Genomic DNA, 20917 nt, shown 5'->3' with positions numbered 1-20917 from the left:
AGTAACTTGGGTACTGGGAAAAGTACTGCTTATTATTTGTTCCCATGTGGTCCCTGCTGACTTCTTTTGTAATATTGTTAAAAAGTTTTCTTTACTGAAATAAATATATTCCATTTGGATTATGCCATGAATTTCATCTGCAATAATGAGCCTTCTAGTAGCTTTTGTGTGTTACCTCTTTTTTACATCATTTGTCTGGTGGCACCAAGAATACGCCTCACTGAAAATGGATCCATTTACGGTCAATAATAGAGTGGCTAGTGTTCGTTTTTCTTGGGAAAACTAAAATGTGCTTCTTTTATCCTATTATACTGATCCACCAGCTTCAGATTATCTGATTTTCAAGCTTCTCATTTTCTCCTGTATCTTAATGCTATTATTAACAAGAATTCTGTTGCTAATGGTTTTGAAAAATAATATGTGTTCTTTCAGCAACTACCTGTACTTTTATGGTTTGTCTGATTTAGCTGGACTTTGATAATTAATCCAAATACTCCTTTGTTGTGGATCAAGTGTGAGGAGCCCTAATGTTTCTCAAGATTTGTTTTCAATTTCCTTAATTTTGCTATCAGAGAATGGAGTTAAGATTCAAACTATTAGTCACTAGGTGAAAAACACTTGTAAGTGTAGAGTCTATAGTCTATATTCTTTATGAGTGATATATCCATATATATGTATACTATGATGCATATGTATATATATGTGTGTGTATATATATTTGAAGAGAGAAGAGAGGTTTTTTTATTAATTTTAGAACAATATTTCTATGAATATCTGTGCATATTTTTTCGTGGTGAGATATTTTTCTTAAGTATACTCTTTTTTATTTGTGTATAGTTGGCATACGATGTTACCTAAAGTATATATAATTTATTTTTATTTTTATTTTTTTTAGAGAGAGCGTGCGACCTAGGGAGAAGGGCAGAGGGAAGGAGGGAAGGAGAGAGAGAGAGAGAGAGAGAGAGAGAGAGAGAGAAAGTCCAAAGCAGGCTCCATGCTCAGTGTGTAGCCCAACGCAGGGCTGAATCCCACAACCCTGAGAGCATGACTTGAGCTGAAACCAAGAGTCAGACATTCAAAGTCAGACATTCAACCAACTGAGCCACCCAGGAACCCCTAATTTTATTTTTGTTAACACATACAAAAGATCCTATTTTAGAGTCAGTTTTATCAATATGCTCTATCAGGTTCCCAGCTCATAATTGAGTTTATATATATTTTGCACACATTTTCTATTTTAGAAATAATCTTCAAATTTCTTTTGTCTAACTAAATATTAAAAAAAAAAGTGTATATAATACTGTATTTATTTATGCGTGTGTTTGTTTATTTATCTATTTATTTATTGACTCAATCTATAGTCACTGTTTTGAAGAATGCATTTCAGGAAGAGGTATAAAATCTTTCCTTGTTCTGAGACAAACCTACCTACTTCTAGGACCTGTGGAATTTCATACATTTATTTTTTTAACCAATTTGTTTGTTTGTTTGTTTGTTTTGTTTTGTTTTGTTTTTAGTGCCCACTTTGTGTAAGAAATTATGCTATGTTCTTGAAATATTATGATGAATACACTGGAAATAATCTTGGGCCTCATGGAAATCATTTCACATTTGTGATGAATGTGCTATAAAACCACAACTATTCTTTGGGTGTTTTCCTAGGAGCATTTCTTTTGCCCAGAGCAGATATGTAAGATATGCTTTTAGAAATTTCCTACCATTGTTCTATATTTCCTCCAGAAATTTTTAAAAAATCAGAAATCAGAAAAAAGGGAACATTTCTCTTTTAAGTCATTGTTTTATGCAATAGCACCTCTTTGGTTGACTTACTAAGACCCAAAATCCCCAGATTTTCTGATGTCCAGAGAGTAGTTTTCTACCATAACAGTTTTTAACTAGACTTCATGGACTCCTCAGGCAGTGGTCTCAAACTCCAATAGGTGGAAAACTCAATTGAGACACTTGTTTAACAGGCGTCTGGTGATGGCCAAGGAATATATATGCATTTTTAACAATTCAGGAGGTCCTGGACCACAGTGCCCTGTGAGAGCCATAATGGACTTTAGGTGGTTCTGTTTAAGCGCTGAAACAATGACTACATAGATTTTTTTCTTTTTTCTTTTTTTTTTTTTTTCAATGAGAGTATCCATAGGGATTTAGGAGACTTTGATTAGTTTCTCAAAGGGGTCTGCAGAATACTATGATGCTATTAGGAGCAGTAGTTTACAAATGGAAGCAAATACTGGTAAAACCAGTCACAAAGCCAGCAACAAGAACCCTCTGCTAAAGGTCTAACAATTGGAGGAAAGACTACAAGTCAGATATAAATACTCAAGTAGTTCTGTAATCTAAACCAGTGTGCCCTATACAACACTGCTGTTTGAGAACATCCCAAAAGTTAATAGATTTGTCGTTAAGCTGGTGTCTCAAAAAAGTTTGAGAAACATTGTTTTTTTTTTAATTTACATTATTATAAAAGTAAATAGATTTTAATATGCTAATTTGCATTGTGGGACTCTTTAAGTAGCATTTAGTATGTAGTGATTCCTAAACCTATTTGATCATAGAATCCTTGTAGAATGAGGTTTGAGAAGTGCCCTTTGATGAGGGACAGATATTCATCTGTCAGTGGAGCATATAAAAAACTTTTATCCTAACTCTGTCATGAAGAAAAATTTTAATTGTGTTCTAAATAGTAAATAATAAGAAAGCAGGGAATCATATTTTAGAAAATTTTTTATTAAAATAATATGGGGGAGGGGGGAAAACCCTCAACATGGACTTATTCATTGTTAGTTAATGGTAAATCAAAGTCTTACCCTAAGATGCAAATGTAACCTTTGTTTATAATATTATTAGGATTTAGAAGAATTTTATATTTTTTAAGAATCCTAGAACTCATCCTATAATAAACTGACAATCATTATTTCAGGTATTTTATAGCAGTGATTGGTGGACAGCTAAACATATTTGCCTGTGGATAAGCCTGTATGCCCAAAGTTTCTTGAAAGAAGACAGTCATATAATGTTTAGGAAAAAAATAGATAACAGGCCAGATTAGTTTAGCAGGGAAGATGAATTGATTGTATTCAGGTAAGATTTTTCTGGGGAGGTGAGTTGGAGGAGAGGACAAACAGAATGGTGAAAGAAAGAGGAAAAAAAGATTAATTGACTGAAAGCAAAAGTAAAAGGGGAAACCCTTTCCTAATTTTGTTGACAGTGAAGAGTCTGAGAAACAGAAAAATATATATGTGTAGGCAAATAGAAATTATGAGCTAAGATGTGATGAGTAGAACTCTAGTCCTGGGAGATATCGTAGGGAAAATAAGACAAGTGTGGGCTATGCTAGTCCATCCTTTGTGTTTAATTTTGCTTTAAATGGACTTCCACAAAATGAATTTATCACAGAATTATTTTTCCATAAATTAAGAACCTTCACAATAGCCCTTGGGAGAACACTGAGCTAATAGTAATAGGAAATAAGGACTACTAATTAATGGACCTCTACCATAATCATTGCTTCTTGGGGACAAAAATGATTAGATTTAGGTCACACATATTTTTCTGTCCTCTTTCACTATGAAGTTGTAAAGATGCATTGAATTGAAAAGCCTTTAGCACTCAATATTGTTAAATTTCTGCAGTACAAGATTATTCTAAATCCAGATCATGAAGGTAAGACCTCTTCATATGGAATCCTCAGGCCCTACATAATTTTTTTTCATGTTTATTTATTTTTGAGAGAGAGAGAGAGAGAGAGAGAGAGAGAGAGAGAGAGAGAGAGAGAGAACCAAGCAGGGGAGGGGCAGAGAGACAGGGAGACATAGAATCCAAAGCAGGCTCCAGGCTCTGAGCTGTCAGCACAGAGCCTGACCCAGGGCTTGAACCCATGAATCATGAAATCATGACCTGAGCCAAAGTCAGACGATTAGCCGACTGAGCCTCCCAGGTGCCCCAACCTTACATAATTTTTAAACAAGTAGCACTGTTAGGTTAGAGGGTTTTGACCCCAAAGATGTTTTAGGAAGGTGTGTGTTTCTTTGCTTACTTTATAAACACAATACTTGTAATGAGAATGGAGCTACACAAAGCCTTCTTATTTTTCTAGCTAAACTATTAAAGAATGAAGAAGAATTCTTCAAGTCTGAAAATTTGGCTTATATTTAGTTCCAAAGGAACACCTTTAAGATTTAGAAGGTTAAACCAGACCCTTCAACCACATGAGCAAAGCCTAAAAGAAATGAAACAGGCAAAATGAGAGTCAAGCAACAGCTAATGATTCACAGTATATTTATTCTCTTTTCTTTTCATTTTTGGGTCATGATTTTCATGGTAGAATCTTAGTTATATGCTGATCATCCATGTTTGTGTTCTCTGGCATGCCTGTGGGTGAATGACAGGTGTGAGCAGGGCTGTTTAGAGGTAGACTTTAATGTATGTGGGCCTAATATCAATTTAGAGATGAAATAGTTTTTGTAGGCACTTGTGGGTTTTTTTGGGTTTTTTTTAAAGCCTTGCTTTACTCTTCAAGAACAGGACTAAATTCCACTGTTTAAGTTGACTGACAGGGTCTCTCTCAAATTATCCGCAGAGGTACCATGACATTTTTGGTCCTCAGTGAAAACCTCTATCATACGGTTACAAGTCTGATGCCAGCGTTTTAAAATTTAACTGAAATGAAGTGGATTACCCATTAAATTGTCACATGTTTGGAACCCTCCTTTTAGATCCATGTGATGAAGGTAAACTTTTTCACATGGAATCACCAGGCCTTACAGTATTTCTAAGAGACTTCCCACGTGTTTTCTCACCAAAGGGATTGTATGCTTACCTTACAAGAGTGCAGATTTTTCAATTTGTTATTAAGCCTCAAGATAGTTCTTAAATGCCATGTATGTTTTAAGAAGTGACATTAATAAAGAAGAATTCTTTAAATCTTTGAAAACTTCGTCCACAGTGTCATTTGGTGAGGTTAGTTCTATTCTCCATATCCTTGAAGTTTAAGATATTTTTCTGTATTCAGATGGTAGTGTGATGTAATTACAAAAGTAGAAAACACTAATTATAAAAGGGAAAAATCAATCTTTATTTATTTTAAGTTGTTTTGTTCTTATGAAAGCAATAGATATCACAATTACTTAGACTGAAGTTATTTTTAAACATGATTTCATGAATTATGTAGTCTAGATTTAACAATTAGGTTGCTTCTTTTTAATGATATAGGAGGAATCCTTCTAAGGTCTTGAAAACTCCTTTTATCTTGTCACTTTTTATTTTAAGTTAAATTTTTATTTTAATTTCATACTTACAAAAATTATCCAGATTCATCAAATGTTAATAATTTACCACATTTCCACCTTTGCATTCACTGTCTCTGAAAACTTTTTTTTTTCCTGAACTGAGAATAAATTACAGATATTTGTCCTTGTATACTTCACTATATTTCTTAAAAACAAGGGCATTCTCTTTCATAATCACAGTATAGTTATCCATATCAGAAAATTAACAATCATGAAATAAGAGCATCAGATTGTAGACCTTACTCACATTTTACCAAATTATCCCAATAATGTTCTTTGTAAAAAAAATAAAATAAAATAAAATAAAACACTGATCATGTATTGATTTCTGTTGTCATGTCTTTTTAAACTCCTTTTGACTAGAACATTTCCTAGTCTCTGTGTTTCATGACATACCACTTTTAAAGAGTACAGACCAGCTGTTTTCTACACTTTCTGTCAATTTGGATTTGTGATGTTCCCTTGTGACTAGATTCAAGTTGTGACAGACTTAAAAAAATAAAATTGTATAAGATACGATTTTACAACAAATCACCTTCCTGTTTATAACTCTGAGAATCAGTATAATTATTTAGTTGTCATATTTGTATCAAACAGAATACTCATCCCCAGTTTCCCTAAAGAAAAGACTCCTTTAGGAGATTTTATATGCATTTTTTTTTTTTTTTAATTTTTAGAGAGAGAGAACACAAACGTGAAGGTGGCAGAGGGAGAGACAGAATCTTAAAAGATAAGTGCAGAGCCCAGTGCAAGGCTCAATCCCATGACCCTGGGGTCATGACCTGAGCCAAAATCAAGAGTTGGACGTTCAACTGACTGAGCCCCCCAGGCGCTCCTATATTCATTTTTTAATAACAAACTTGGTTTACTTATTGAACTTGTTAGTTTTGATGGTTTATGGAAACACATAGATTGTTTCAGTATTTACTGAGAAAACAAATAAAATGTACAAATAGATCTTCTCTTTCACAGTTACACCCGAATGTTCACAGAAAGGAAGAAACTTTTTCCTCTCCATAAATGAACTCAAATTCTTAGCACAGCTCGTAAAATCCTTTTTGAAGCTGGAAGAAAATGTTGAAGAATTATTGGGAGAAATATTTATATCACTCAAGACACCCAGAAATCCTTCAGGTAACATGCTCCTTTGTTTAAATTTGTAAATCAATTCTTCTCTCTGTTTTCACTTCATGCCACTAAATCTATACCATTACTTGAAAAAAAAATGCATGATAGAATCCTTTAAATAAATATTAAATATAATACACACCGTAGAATTATATTTTCATCCTTTATATGTGGCAAACTCCATAATTCTAATTAACAAAGCATTGGAGGTCAATCTGGATAATGATCTTTAGATAAAATCAGATTTTTTTTTTTAATTCAGAGAAACACAGCCTAGCCTATGGAAAAAACAAGCATAGTGGGTGATGTAGTATCTCCTCTTCTTAGCTGCCAGATGACTTTAGGCAAGATAGTTCATTTTTTTAGACCTCTGTTTTCTCATCCTCAAAATGATGGTGTAGGACTAAACTAACTTTCTCTCTCTCTCTCTCTCTTTTGTTATTACTACATGCTTCAGATCTCATTATGTTATGTAGGGTTGTGGGAATTCAATGATTTAGTGTTATGTATTTAAAAGAATGTCTAGTAGGTCACAATCAGTAAATGAGAGCTGTTATAAAAGTAATAATAATTATATAATGTTTTAAGTTTAGTCTTCACAAAATCCTTTTGAGGCAAACTATGCCATGTATGTTGAAATAATGTTTCTAGATTTCAAAATCTAGATAGTTAAAATATGTTCCCTGTGTTCCTATCTGTACTTCCAAATATTTTCATCTGTATCAGAATAAACCATACAAAGTTCTCTTTTGCACGATACCATATATCATGTTAAGGACAATTAATAGAGCTTGTGGCTGCGTTTGCAAAATGACGTGAGAAAACCAGATGATTAACAATCAATCAGAAGATTTCAAAACCCAATTTCTTAGTAAGAAATTACATATACTTTAATATATGTATTAAAGTTTAATATGTTTAATATGTTTACTTTTCCATTTCTTTAGTTAATTTGCCTGGGTGAATAATATTGGGAAAGTTATAGGGTCTAAGTTTCTTTCGTTTTAAGCATAGCTTATACTTCTATGTGTCAGATTACATTTAAGTAGCACTATGAAATTATAAAGTAAAGTAGATCATTTTTTCAAGTTTGGAGATAATTTGAAGAAAAATGGAGGTGGATGTCATGTTTCTAAAAGCTATTAAAAAGTCTAATAGGAAAATAATAAAAATATAAAGACAGAAAATATGAAAATTAAAAGACAGAATGGAAAAGTAGATTTAATTAGGAGATAATATGAACCCTAGCGGGTCTTCTAGATTTAACTGACTGGGTCAGAGAAAGATCTGAGTGGATAAATATGACATCCTAATTTTTTAGTGACAAGTTGGTGCCTCAAGCAGTTGACAGTTGATGTTGGTACTCATCCACCATGGTTGGCTATGATTTTGCATCTCTCATCCACATCTCTAGCAGATCTTTTCTGAAGTGTGAATCAAGAAATAGAGTGGACTCCAACACATATAGCCTCTTACCTCTTTGGACTCATATTGGTCCAACACTAGGCTCTAGAGAAATTAGGTGGATTTTAAGAACTTTATTCCTTTAAAGAGCAGCATAAATTCAAAATCAGAATTGTATTAGAGAAGTATTATGAAGATAGAAAACTTAATGGCTAATGATTGAGGCAGAGGTTTGACATACTGATTTCAGAATAAAAGGAGAAAAGGAAAAGCTGGTCCAACTTATTTAGATTAAGACCAAGAAATGTTGAGACTTGCAAATGCTATATATTTGAGAGAAATAGTTATCATTAAAGAGTAAAATCAACAGAGAAAACATATAATTATGCTACATATACTGCCTTACCCAAATTTGTCATATAAGCAGCATGGCAGATAAAAGTAACTCAAGTTCACATTAATAAGAATGCATTATAGAAACACAGTTGTGGGTTATTCAACGTAGTATGTGGAAGGTATTTTGAAGGACAGGTATAAGAAATATCTTAAGTACTAGACTATCCCCTTGTGATATATGCGTTTTTCATTGTTGAAATTCATGTTTTTTAAAACAAAGCTAAGATTGATTTAATCTGACATAACTTTATATAAATGGCTCCCTGAAAAGAGTGATCTTGAGGGAAATTGTCAAGAAAAACTTAAATGTTTTATTCAGTACAGCCAAGTTAATCAATTCTTATCAAAAGCATAGTTTTTTTTTTAAATCAGGAAGGAAAAGATTCCTTGAAATGGATGATTAAAGAAACCAAATGCATCTTAAGTTATCCTGATAGTTAATGTTTTGCTTGGAAATCTTGTGTGGGAGGGAATAGCGAAAAAAAAAAAAAAAAAAAAGATCAAGTCATTTGGTTTCCTGTGTATTTCTTTTGATTGGAGCATATTTTGCTAATAAAGATCTTGGAAAGAGTTGCCTACTATGTCCATGTAACCAAAACAATGTGATGAAAGTGAGGGTTTGTTTTTTTTTTTCTTATTGTCCAGATGTTTTAAAAATATCCAGGTGCTTAACATCACACAGAGAAAATATAAAGATGATTAAATATTTTACTTTTTACTTTGATGTTTACCATTATATCATCAATTTAGCTAAATTGGCCATGCTCTTAGTAATTTGAATATGATACAATAGATTTTGTAGAGACATAAGCATTTTCAGAGAAAAAAAGATATTTAGTTATTATATTTATTTGGTTTTTTTGTTTCGTTTTGTTTTTTCGTCACGACTTGATGGTTTTCTGTTTTGGTCATTTCAGTAAATGATAGCACATTATTTGACTGTAATGGTGCCTTACTGTATTTCTTTTAGTTGATCGTGTCTTCTGGAGTGGCCTCAGGTTTGATTTATGGGGCACTTCTAATGCTCCTTTGGAATAAAGTTGTTCTTCGGGCAGTTCCTCAAATTTTCCAAAGGTGGCATCTGAGATTTATCTAAACCAGGAGGTTTCTTGGCCCTCATTTTTCTTTAGCCCCAGCAATGACAAAGAGCAATGGCTGCTTCAATTGGATGTAAGAAGAACACTTAGGGTTTGTCTCAGAAGAATCAAAGATTTCAGATCTTCTGAAAGATTGTTTGTACTCTTAGGGGGTCTTAAGAGGGGTCAAATGGCTTCTAAGAGTTCCTTAGCTAGATGGTTAAGGGATTGTATTAGGGAGGCGTATGTAGTTAAGGTAAAGAGGCTCCTAGGGTTTGTAAAGCTCATTACACTAGGACTTTAGCTGTTTCTTGGGCAGAGAGGTCGAAGGCTTCCACATTGGAAATTTGCAAGGTGGCCACCTGGGCTTCTCTTCATACTTTTTCATAGTATTATCTCTTGGATGTAGTCTCTTCCACAGATTCAGCTTTTGGTGGGAGGTTGCTTGTGAGCCAGAAAAGAACAGTGAAGAAAAGAAAGACTTGTAGTTCCCACTTAGAGCTGCCAACAAGGCAAGTTGCTTTGTAGTGCACACAATGGGAGCCTATGAAGACCAATTTGGGTGTGAAAGTGGATGTCACAGGGAAGTACTGCCAACCTCTACTCTCTATGAAAGAAAGCGACAGTGTGGAAACTAACCAGAAATGTAAAATGAACCACAGCGAACTCTTTAGGGAGAGACTGTTACACAGCTGGCATTCCTGTGACCCTCTGCACTCTACTGAGGTCCTTAATCTGGGCATCCTCTTAAGGAAACCAGTGTTGACTGTATATAAATAACTATGTTTTAGAGTGATGAGCCAAAAATGATCTACTTTTCTAGACAATGCTAGTAAGTGAATAGAATTTTCAATATATATTTAAATAGGTAAAATACTTTGCACATGTTCACAGAGCTCATAAAGTTTGACAGTGCCAAATTTTGATGTTGACCATTTGGAATTTCAAGTGAATGCAAAGATGCCATAATTCACTAAAACCGTAAGATATCTTATTAGTCTAGAATCGGTCCTACTAATACTGCCTTAAAATGATACCCTTTGCTCTTTATATAGGATTAGATTTATTTTTTTTTTTTAATTTTGGGGGGAAAGATTGTATCCTAAAAGTTAACATAACAGCTTCATAATTCATTTTCTGTCTTACTGTAGAATTGCTTACCAGCAACAGAAGTCTTGGGAAGCTTATCTTTTTTTATTCATCTTGAAAATAGGCAAATGGTTTGTATAAACATCAAGACATATTACTTTGAGTGAATAAGCATAATGTATTTGGAAGTGAAAAGACAAATATAAGATAATTAACTTTTTTTGTAAGTCTTAAATGATAGCTGCACAATGGCAGATAGTTATCTCCAGAAATAGATCTGCAAAGCTTGTACTTTGAACTAGTGTTATTTTTCCAGAGTAAGTATCTTTTTAAATTAGCTGGCTTTATGAGCTATCTGTAGAAAAGTAAGGTGACGTTAAGAATCTAAGCATTGTCCCTTCACGTCATTAACAATTTTATCTTTATTATGTCTTCTTCTTTAAAATTTGTTTTGAATAGTAGTCCATGCATATAGGAAAACTTTTAAGAAGACAAAAGAGTAGACTGTAAATGAAGTCTTTTTCCACTCTCCTTGTGTAGTTTTCCTTTTTAGGGACAACTACTATTCACCAAGTTAAAATAACACGGAATCTTGTCATACGATGCAGAGCTGCTTTTTTATTAACAGTTATATAGAAAGACCTCATTCTTTCTAATAGCTGAATAATTTTCCATTGGTGCATGTACCATAATTTCACCAGTTCCTAACTGATGAGCATGTAGGGTTCTTTTTTCCTCTCCGTTTGCTACCACAGACAATGACACAGCAGATTTCCTTGAAACTATGTCTTATATGAGCACATACGTATCTGGCAGTATACTTCTGAAGTGAAGTTGCCAAGTAAAAAGTTATGGTAGTTAAGAGGATAAGAAGACAAGCCATAGACTGAGAAAAATGTTTGCAAAACACATCTCTGGTAAAGGACTTGTATCTTAAATATGCAAAGAACTCTTAAAATTCAACAAGAAAACAACAACAACAACCAAAAAAACCAAAAAACAAAAAACCTCAATTTAAAAAAAGAGCAAACGATCTGAACAGACTCCTTACCAAAGAAGATATACAGATGGGAAATAAGCATATGAAAACATGCTCAACATCATATGTCATCAGGAAAATGGAAAGTGAAACAAAGAGATACCACTACATACTTGTTAGAATGGCTAAAATCTAAAACACTAACACCACCAAATTCTTACAAAGACGTGAAGCCACAGGAACTCTCACTCACTGCTGATGAGAATGTAAAATAGTATAGCCTCTTTAGAAGATGATTTCATTGCATCTTATAAAGCTAAACACTGTCTTTTATGACCCAGTAATCACATTCCCAGGTATTTATGCAAATGAATTAAAAACTTATGTTCACATAAAAACCATCATGTGTGTGTTTTTAGCAGCTTTATTCATAACTGCCAAACCTTGGAAGTAACCAAGATGTCCTTTAGTAGATGAATGCATAAACAAATTGTGGTGCATCCAGAAAATGAAATATTATTCAGTGATAAAAACAAATGAGATATCAAGCCACAAAAATACATGGAGGACTCTTAAATGCATACTGCTAAATGAGAGAAGCCGATCTGAAAAGACTACATACTGTATGATTCCAATTTAATGAACTTCTGGAAAAAACAAAAGCATAGAGATGATAAAGAGCAGTGCTTTTCAAGGCAAGGGAAGAGAGGGATAGCGGTGACTAGATGGAGCACAGGAGACTCCTAGAACAGTGAAATTATTCTATATGATACAGTAATGGTGGACACATACCATTATGCATTTTCAACCCATAGAGTACACAACACAAAGAATGAATCCTTAATTTCAAAATAGATTAAAGATGTAAATGTGAGACCTGAAACTATAAAAATCCTAGAAGAGAGCACAGGCAGTAATTTCTCTGACATCATCTGTAGCAACATTTTTCTAGATGTGTCTCCAAAGGCAAGAGATATAAAAGCAAAAATAAACCATTGGGACAACATCAAAATAAAAACTTCTGCACAGCAAAGGAAACAATCAACAAAACTAAAAGACATTGTACAGAATGGGAGAAGATATTCGCAAATGGCGTATCAGATAAAGAGTTAATATCCAAAATATATAAAGAACTTATCAAACTCAACACCCAGAAAGCAATCCAATTAAAAAATGGACAGAGACATGACAGACATTTCTCCAAAGAAGACATCAAGATGGCCAACAGACACGTGAAAAGATGCTCAACATCCTTCATCATCAGGGAAATGCAAACCAAAATTTATTGAGATACCACCTCGCACCTGTCAGAATGGCTAAAATTTAAAACACAATAAACAAAAAGTTTTGGTGAGGATGTGGAGAAAAAGGAACCCTCCTGCACTGTTGGTGGGAATGTACTGGTGTGGTCACTGTCGAAAACAGTATGGAGTTTCCTCAAAAAGTTAAAAATAGAATTACTCTACAATTCAGGAATCACATTACTGGGAACTTACTGCCCCCCAAATACAAAAACATTAATTCAAAGGGATATACGCACTCCTATGTTTATAGCAGCATTATCTACAATAGCCAAATTATGGAAGCAACCCAGGTGTCCATTGACTGATGACTGGATGAAGAAGATATGTGTGTGTGCATGTGTGTGTGTGTTTAAGTGTATGTACACACACACACACACGCGCACGCACGCGCGCGCACACACACACACACACACACACACTGGAATATTATTCAGCCATCAAAAAGAATGAAATCTTGTCATTTGCAACAATGTAGATGGAGCTAAGAATGTATTATGCTAAACGAAATAAGTCAATCAGAGAAAGACCAATATGATTTCATTCATATGTGGAATTTAAGAAACAAAAGAGATGAACATGTGGGAAAGGTGTGATAATGAGAAGAAAGGGAAACAAATCATAAGAGACTCCTAATGATAGAGAACAAACTGAGGGTTAATGTAGGGGAGGGGAGTGGAGGGATAGGCTAAATGGATGATGGGCATTAAGGAGGACACTTGCGATAAACCCTGGGTGTTGTATGTAATTATGAATTAATTCTACTTCTGAAACCAATATTGCACTCTATATTAACTAAAATTTGAATTTAAAAGTATGCTTGGGCTATTAATTTTTTTTAAAAAAAGAAACAAACAAAAAATAACAAGCAAAGGAAAAAAAGAGAGAGGGAAACCAAGAAATAGACTCTTAACTATAGAGAACTGATGGCTACCAGAGGGGAAGTAGGAGGGGAATAAGTGAAATAGATGATGGGGATTAAGGAATGGCCTTATCCTGATGAGGCTTGGTGACATATGGAATTGTTGAGTCACTATATTGTACACCTGAAAGGAATATAACACTGTATGTTAACTATACCAGAATTAAAAACTTAATTAAAAAAAGAATGAATCCTATAGACTTTAGTTAATATTAATAAATACTGGTTCCTCAATTGTAAAAAAATATACGACACCAATGCAAGATGTTAACATTAGGGCAAACTGAGGGCAGAGAGAAAGAGAATATATGGGAAACTCTGTACTTTCTGCTCAGTTTTTCTGTAAGCCTAAAACTGCTCTAAAAAAAAAAGTCTACTAATAAAAAATATATAGTATGGACATTTTGAAAAAGAGTGCTAAGTCAGTTTGTCCCATCTATTTTGACTGCTAATGGTATTTTTGTTATGCAGAATTATTTTATGGCTTTTGCATTTAGTGTCCTTTTGAAAAATCTTCTCTACACAGATCTTTTGAAAAAGTATTCCATATTTTAATACCTTGTAGTTTCATTTTTCTTTATTTAAAGATCTTTCATGGGGCTACTGGGTGGCTTATTGGGTTAAGTGTCTGACTCTTGGTTTCAACTCAGGTCATGATCTCACAGTTGTGTGAGTTTGAGCCCCACATCCAGCTCCTCACTGACAGCGCAGAGCCTGCTTGGGATTCTCTGTCTCCTCTCTCTGCCCCTCTCCCACTCATGCTGTCTCTGTCTCTCTCTAAATAAATAAATAAACTTAAAAAAAATATTTCATTAATCTAGATTTTATTTCAGTGTTAGAATTAGTTATTTATAATACCATTTTTTTAAAAGACACAATAAAATGCAAGCCATGGTGAAAGCAATTCGGGTTAAATGATATAACGCTGATCTAAAACCCTATGTTGTGATTTGTGTTGAGAAATGAAGCAGGATTCCTAAACTATAGTCCACAGGCCCTTGGGGTTAATGAGTGCCCTATGCAAAAGAGCCTGGGAATCCCCAATAGTATTTATGTGTGTATGTATGGGGGTGCGAGTGTGCGTATGTGTGCACATACCTACTATGCAATCATATGGTGCATTTTGGCTGGAGTGTTCTGTCACTTTAATCAAGTTCTCAGAAGTGTTCACAAACCCAAAATGATTAAGGAACTCCAGAGTAGGTGGGTGGGGAGATGGGGAAAATGGATGATGGACATTAAGGAAGGCACTTGTTGGGTGAGCACTGGGTGTTATATGTCAGTGATGAATCACTGGATTCTACTCCTGAAGTCAAGACTACACTGTATGTTAACTAACTTGAGAATAAAAAAAATAAAGTAATAATAATAAAGAAACACTAGAGTTGAGGAAAAATTTTCCTCAGAATAAACTCTGATAAAATTTCCAAAAAGGATATTATTGTTTACCAAAGGGAGTTTTTACCTCTCCAAGGAATGTTTTGGTTTTGTTTTTTTAAAATATAATTTGTTGTCAAGTTACCTAACAATACAGTGTGCTCTTGGCTTTGGGAGTAGATTCCCATGATTTATCACTTAAATACAACACCCAGTGCTCATCCCAACAAGTGCCCTTCTCAATGCCCATTACCCGTTTTCCCCTCACCACCCCCCCATCAACCCTCAGTTTGTTCTCTGTATTTAAGAGTCTCTTATGGTTTTCCTCCCTCTCTGTTTGAAACTTTTCTTTTTCTCCTTGCCTCTCCTATGGTCTTTTGTTAAGTTTCTCAAATTCCACATATGAGGAATGTTTTTGTAAATTATGTTACTTAGAAATCATTCATGATTATGCTCATAGAACCACACTTAGAAAAAAACAAAAACCCCACACATCTGCTAAATGAATCTATCAGTCAGAGCCCTATTGATAAGAATCAGTAGATTTTGAAATTTGTTTACTCAGGATGTAAGCAGAAACTGACTCTTAGGATCCTAAAAAAATGTTTTTAAATGCATCAGAATATATAATTCATCATAATATGTCAAATCTAGGCAAAAGCAAAAGGTAAATGCTAAATCATTTATTTAAAATTAAACTGTAATTAATAAAACCTTAATGGAAAAGTGGAAATATTTCTTTTTGGCATATTTTTAAATTACATTTTTGTAGCTCTATTTTTTTCCCCATGGAAAAGACTTCCTTAATTCTCAAAGATAAAGGTGAGGAAATAATTCCGTTTTAAGAGCTGGAGATTATTTCTTATCCCAGTGTTTGTATTTTTCCAAAGGATTATTGTTATATTTATTAATAGCGTAATTTTTCATGATATGTTGATGTTTATTCATGTACTTTTTTTCTTCCTCATTTCAAGAAATGAAGTATTAATGTGCTAAGGAACACCATCATTTCTTAAATGCACCATTCTTTATTTAGAATTTAAATTTTTAAGTGAAAAAAGAAATTCATTTTAACTTTGTACTCTTATCCTACATTACCAACATGACGATGAATTAATGACAAAGGGATCTATATTTTACAGATTACATACGCATGTATATCAAATATGAATATAAATGGCATACTAATTTCATCAAGTTGTATATATGGAAAGGGACACTCTATATTTTGATCCTGTAGTTATTGTAATGGTAACATCACCCTACATCTTTTGACTATGTTGTCTGAATCTTGATATATGTGTATGTATGTGTATACTATGTATAGAGCTTTTCTACATAATTAATGTTAAACTGAGCCTATTAATTCCGTCTAGCATGGTTTATTTTCCTTAATGTATGTTTGTGTGTTTGTTTTCTGTTGCATAGGAATTTTAGAAACAGCCAGTTGGAAAGTTGTAACAGAGAAACCTAAAAGAAATGCGACTAGTGTTCCTTCAGAGCAATTGCTACCAGTAAAAGAGGTGAGTGACGAGAAAAGAGTGGTATTTTTTACTCATATATAATAGCATCATATGTCTGTGAATACATTATGAATCAAAATGCCTTGAGTTTTACCCTTTGCCTCTAAAATAAATAAATAAATAAATAAATAAATAAATAAATAAATAAATAAGATTGATTCCTGGTTGAAAATTAGCTTATAAGCTTTGGGTGCTTAGGTGGCTCAGTAGGTTGAATGTCTGACTTCAGCTCAGGTCATGATCTCACCAGTAGTGGGTTCCATCTCCACATCAGGCTCTATGCTGACAGCTCAGATTCTGGAGCCTGGATTCTGTCTCCCTCTATCTCTGCCCCTCCCCCCTTACACTCTGTCTCTTTCTCTCAAAAATAAATATTAAAAAATTAGAAAAAAAAAAAACAAAGGAGGTGGTAAAAGCTGGGTGGATTCAATTTTTAACTAATTTATGTAAAAATAAAATGAGAAATGTGTTTTCAGGCCCTCTGATGTTAAAACTTTGCAAAGAAAAATTCAATTACAACATAATTATATGCATAATGAAAATGGGAGCCACTTTTTTGACCATGGATTTGATTATTGATTATAGTATATACAAAAAGCACTAAATAAATGCTGTACAGAATGTATGTGTATGAAAACTAAGCTAATGATCATAGTCCCAGTAATTTTAGGCCTAAAGAAACCATAGAAATCATCCAGAGTCAGAAAAATAAGTAATTCAGTCAGGTATATTGGCTTAGAGTCTTCTGAAGTCGGAGTAGATGAATTATTACAGTAAACAAGATTACATTAAAACAGGGAGAAAGTAATGCTAAGCACAGACTCACCTACTTAATGTTCTTAGTACATAAGAGAACATTAGAGGACTTGGGGAAAGTATACATTCACAATTGTATTGAGCCAGACCACAAGAAAAAGGAAAACAAAACACCACCAGTCTCCATTCTCTCCAGTCTCCCACTCCTCCCACACAGAGCAATGCAGATAATTTTAATTCCTCATCTCTTGGAACAAAAGTTGTGTTGCTTACCACTTTGTGGGTGAAGAAACTAAATAAAATTCAAAAGAAAAAAATCCAGAAAGGTACAATGATGTCATTTTCTTTGAGAAATTTCTTGTTGCTATTTTTTGGCTTGTCTGGATTTCTGAGAGTGAAAAAAAAAAATGAAAGACTGAATATTAAACTCTGTCTTATGTTGGAATACTTGTTAACAATAAACTATAAAAAAGACTATAAAAATCCAATTTAGACTTTATTAACTATATTGAATTTAAAGGTTGCTTTATGTGATAAATAGTAAATGTAACTTTTAACTCTCATAAAGATAGTTTTATTGAACTATATTTAAGAGATTAAATTTTGAAAAAAAGTTTCTGATTAAATCTACTGATGAATTAAAATGAAATGCCAGTATATTACTCTGTGTAAAGAATACACATGTTTTTGTATATTGCTTTATTCGCTGGGTAATATTTTTCAGGTTGTAAGAAGGGCCTTTGCCATTTATCAAAGAATACCCATATTCAAATGCTGAAAGAAAATAATAATTTTATATCTATAACAATAGGAACATGTGTTGCTGAGTTAAGATTAATATAACTTCATATAAATTTATATTTCAGGCTACTTTACCAGACTTTCGTTGGCGAAATGCATTTAAAGAATTGTCTCTTCCTGTGGCACATTGTATAACAGCAGCAACTGAAGATTTTTCCGCAAAAATTCTCCAACAGGAACAGAATGAAAGGTCTTCAGCTGTAACCTATGCTATGAACCTTGTAAATGTGCAGCAAGTCTGGCAAGACAGTCATGTGGTTCCGGAGGAGGACCAACCGAAGAAAATTGCAAAGGCAAGATTCAAATGAAATCCTTTCAAACTGTAGACTGGCATAATTAGATTTTTTTTTTTTTTTTTTTTTTTTTTTTTTTTTTTTTTTTTAATATAAGACTTTGCAAAGGGAAATGGTGGAGTCTCTGGCAAATACTTGGTACTTGACCCAATACCAGATTTCTTCCCTGGTGTACATGGGCTACTGCTAGCAAAAAGACTTAAACTTGTTGCCAACTTGTTGTTCCATGAGTCTCAGGCCCCTCAAGGGGAGGCTTCTGTGACTTCATGCAGAGCTGGGAAAACTATTTGTTTGGGTTATTCCTTTGAATGATTTCAGGAGAAATTTAGGAGGTTGAAGGAATTACTGTCTTTTATTAGCCTAGGCAACTTTTAAATCTTTATTTACACGTTAATGTACGTTCCATTTCATTAGCATCCATCTTGCATCTTTATGTGTGTCTTGAGAGTTACAGAGCATACTGAGAAAATAGGAAGTAATTACGGAAATAAATAAATACCGTTACTCAATATTAACTCCACAATGAGTTTGGCAACATATGATTGGAATGTTTGTAAAAGACCATTCTTTTTTTTTTTAGTGTTTTTATTTATTTTGAGAGTGAGCAAGAGAGAGCAAGTGGGGGAGGAGCAGAGAGACGGAGACACAGAATCTGAAGTAGGCCTGTCTCTGAGCTCTCAGTCGAAAGCCCAATGCAGGGCTTGAACCCACAAACTCTGAGATCATGATGCTTAACCTACTGAGCCGCCCAGGCGTCCCTGTAAAAGAGGGATCTTAAAGATGGCCTCCTTATTCGGCTTCTGGCAACCTGAGGCTCCAGAACATTCCCCTGGGAACACTGTTGGCAAATTGGCAGTGCAGGCAAGTTTTGCCCCTCCATCCACTGTACTTCCTTTGCCATTAAGAAAGAGTAGATTCATAATAACTACTGAAAAGACAGGCACATCACTTCTGAAAATTGCTGACTCCTTACCGGTAAGAAGATGGCAGGTGACATTGCTTCTGATGCTTCTAGATTATTTAAATTAAATCGATATAACCTTATGTACATGTGATTAATAAAAACTTACTTTATGAAAATTCAGCCAAAAAATTAGAATGAGTTCAAAAATAATCCAATCATATTAATGCCAAGGATACATGTTTTCTGAGTTCTATGAGCTACAAATAAAGTATTGTCATGTAAAGCTATTTCATGAGTTTTTCATAATGTCTGTCTGGTAAGCATAAGGTTTGAAGGTTATATGTAGGAAAGCATCATTTTGGGATTTCCTTATTTGACATAAAACATTTAACTTTATATAACTGAGAAATTGATTGTTATAAAGTTGTGTCATTATATTTATGTTTGATGCCAAATTCATTATTTAGGAATTTGGCTCCCCTGTACATAAATTACACGGTGCTGTCAGAGTACAAATAACTCAGTGCTACATTTATTTCTCCCTAGTTTTGTTCTGACATCATGGAAAAACTTGACACAATGCTTCCACTGGCTCTGGCATGCAGAGATGATTCTTTCCAGGAAATTAGAGCAAACTTTGTGGAGGCCTGTTGTAAAGTGGCAACAGCTGTCCTGGCGAGACTGCAGGAGAGGGGCAAGGAGTTTCCTTCCAGAGCACCCCTGACAAACTTACACACATTGCTCTCCACAGCGGTATATGTCTTCCAGCATTTTACGCATTTTGATAATTTGATGAAAGAAAACACTAAGAAGTGAGTGTCATTTAAATTAAGTTGATGGCCATGCTTAAAGTAACATGTAATCTTTGGAAATCACAGGAGCGAAACTTTGATGACAATATTCAAGAAGGAGAAAATGATAATGAACATGGCGCATTATATTTTCATCTGCCTTGACTAGAAAATGTCAGAAAGGTGGGGTGTGGGGTGTTAAACCAGATACACAGGTAGTAAGAGAGACAGGTATTCCTTTGAAAGGCTCACTCCAAAGACCCATCCGTTTTCCATCTAATCTGGGGCAACTATTTTCTGCATGCTGTTATGACCTGACGGAATAAACCCTGTCCATTTTGTAAGGCACGCTACTGTGACTACCCCGGAAAGGAAAGCTGAACTTGTTTCTGTCCCTTGTATACTCAGTTGTGAAATATGCACTTTCCTTTTTTTGTTTCTAAGCAAACAGGATGTCAGGACTGACAGAGAGAATAAACACATTTTCAATCTATTCTATTGACCAATGTAAACATATTTCAAAACATCCATTTAGTAAGAAACTATCCTTAATATGTGAGGAGAAAGCATCCGGCAGTCTTAATTCTCATGTATTAGTAGTCTAAAAAGACTGGATGTTTCCTGGAAAGAGAATAAAAATGGCCACATGGTCTTTTTGGCTGCTCTTGGCCCCTCTAGGAGATAGCACAGTCCTTTGCAAAGGGAACATGTGGACGTGGCTGTCCAACGTGAAGCCAACAGTCTCTTCTTATTCTCACTCAGTGTTTGTAGTCCCTTAGCTATGAGAGAAAGCATAAGAAAGTGTAATATAAATAACTAAAGATAAAAGTAAAATAAATTTGACTTGATGCAGAATATAGCTCTGCTATTTAATTCT

General features: G+C 34.1%; 1 protein-coding gene across 9 annotated transcripts in view; it reads left to right on the top strand.

Annotated features, from left to right (window-relative positions):
• The window catches only part of KIAA0825 (KIAA0825 ortholog), a 293878-nt gene that overhangs the window by 99461 nt on the left and 173500 nt on the right, over positions 1–20917 (top strand). For all 9 annotated transcript variants that reach the window (XM_042943406.1, XM_042943366.1, XM_042943346.1 and 6 more), the window contains 4 exons: positions 6273–6434; positions 16401–16495; positions 18118–18345; positions 19796–20061. In XM_042943406.1, the coding sequence (XP_042799340.1) occupies positions 6273–6434; positions 16401–16495; positions 18118–18345; positions 19796–20061 (751 nt within the window). The remainder of the gene's footprint in view (positions 1–6272; positions 6435–16400; positions 16496–18117; positions 18346–19795; positions 20062–20917) is intronic.

The sequence above is a fragment of the Panthera leo genome, chromosome A1, assembly GCF_018350215.1.
Source record: "Panthera leo isolate Ple1 chromosome A1, P.leo_Ple1_pat1.1, whole genome shotgun sequence".
In the NCBI taxonomy this organism is placed as follows: Eukaryota; Metazoa; Chordata; class Mammalia; order Carnivora; family Felidae; genus Panthera; species Panthera leo.
The sequence above is the reverse complement of the archived record's forward strand: the minus strand, read 5'-3'. Positions and strand labels throughout refer to the sequence as shown.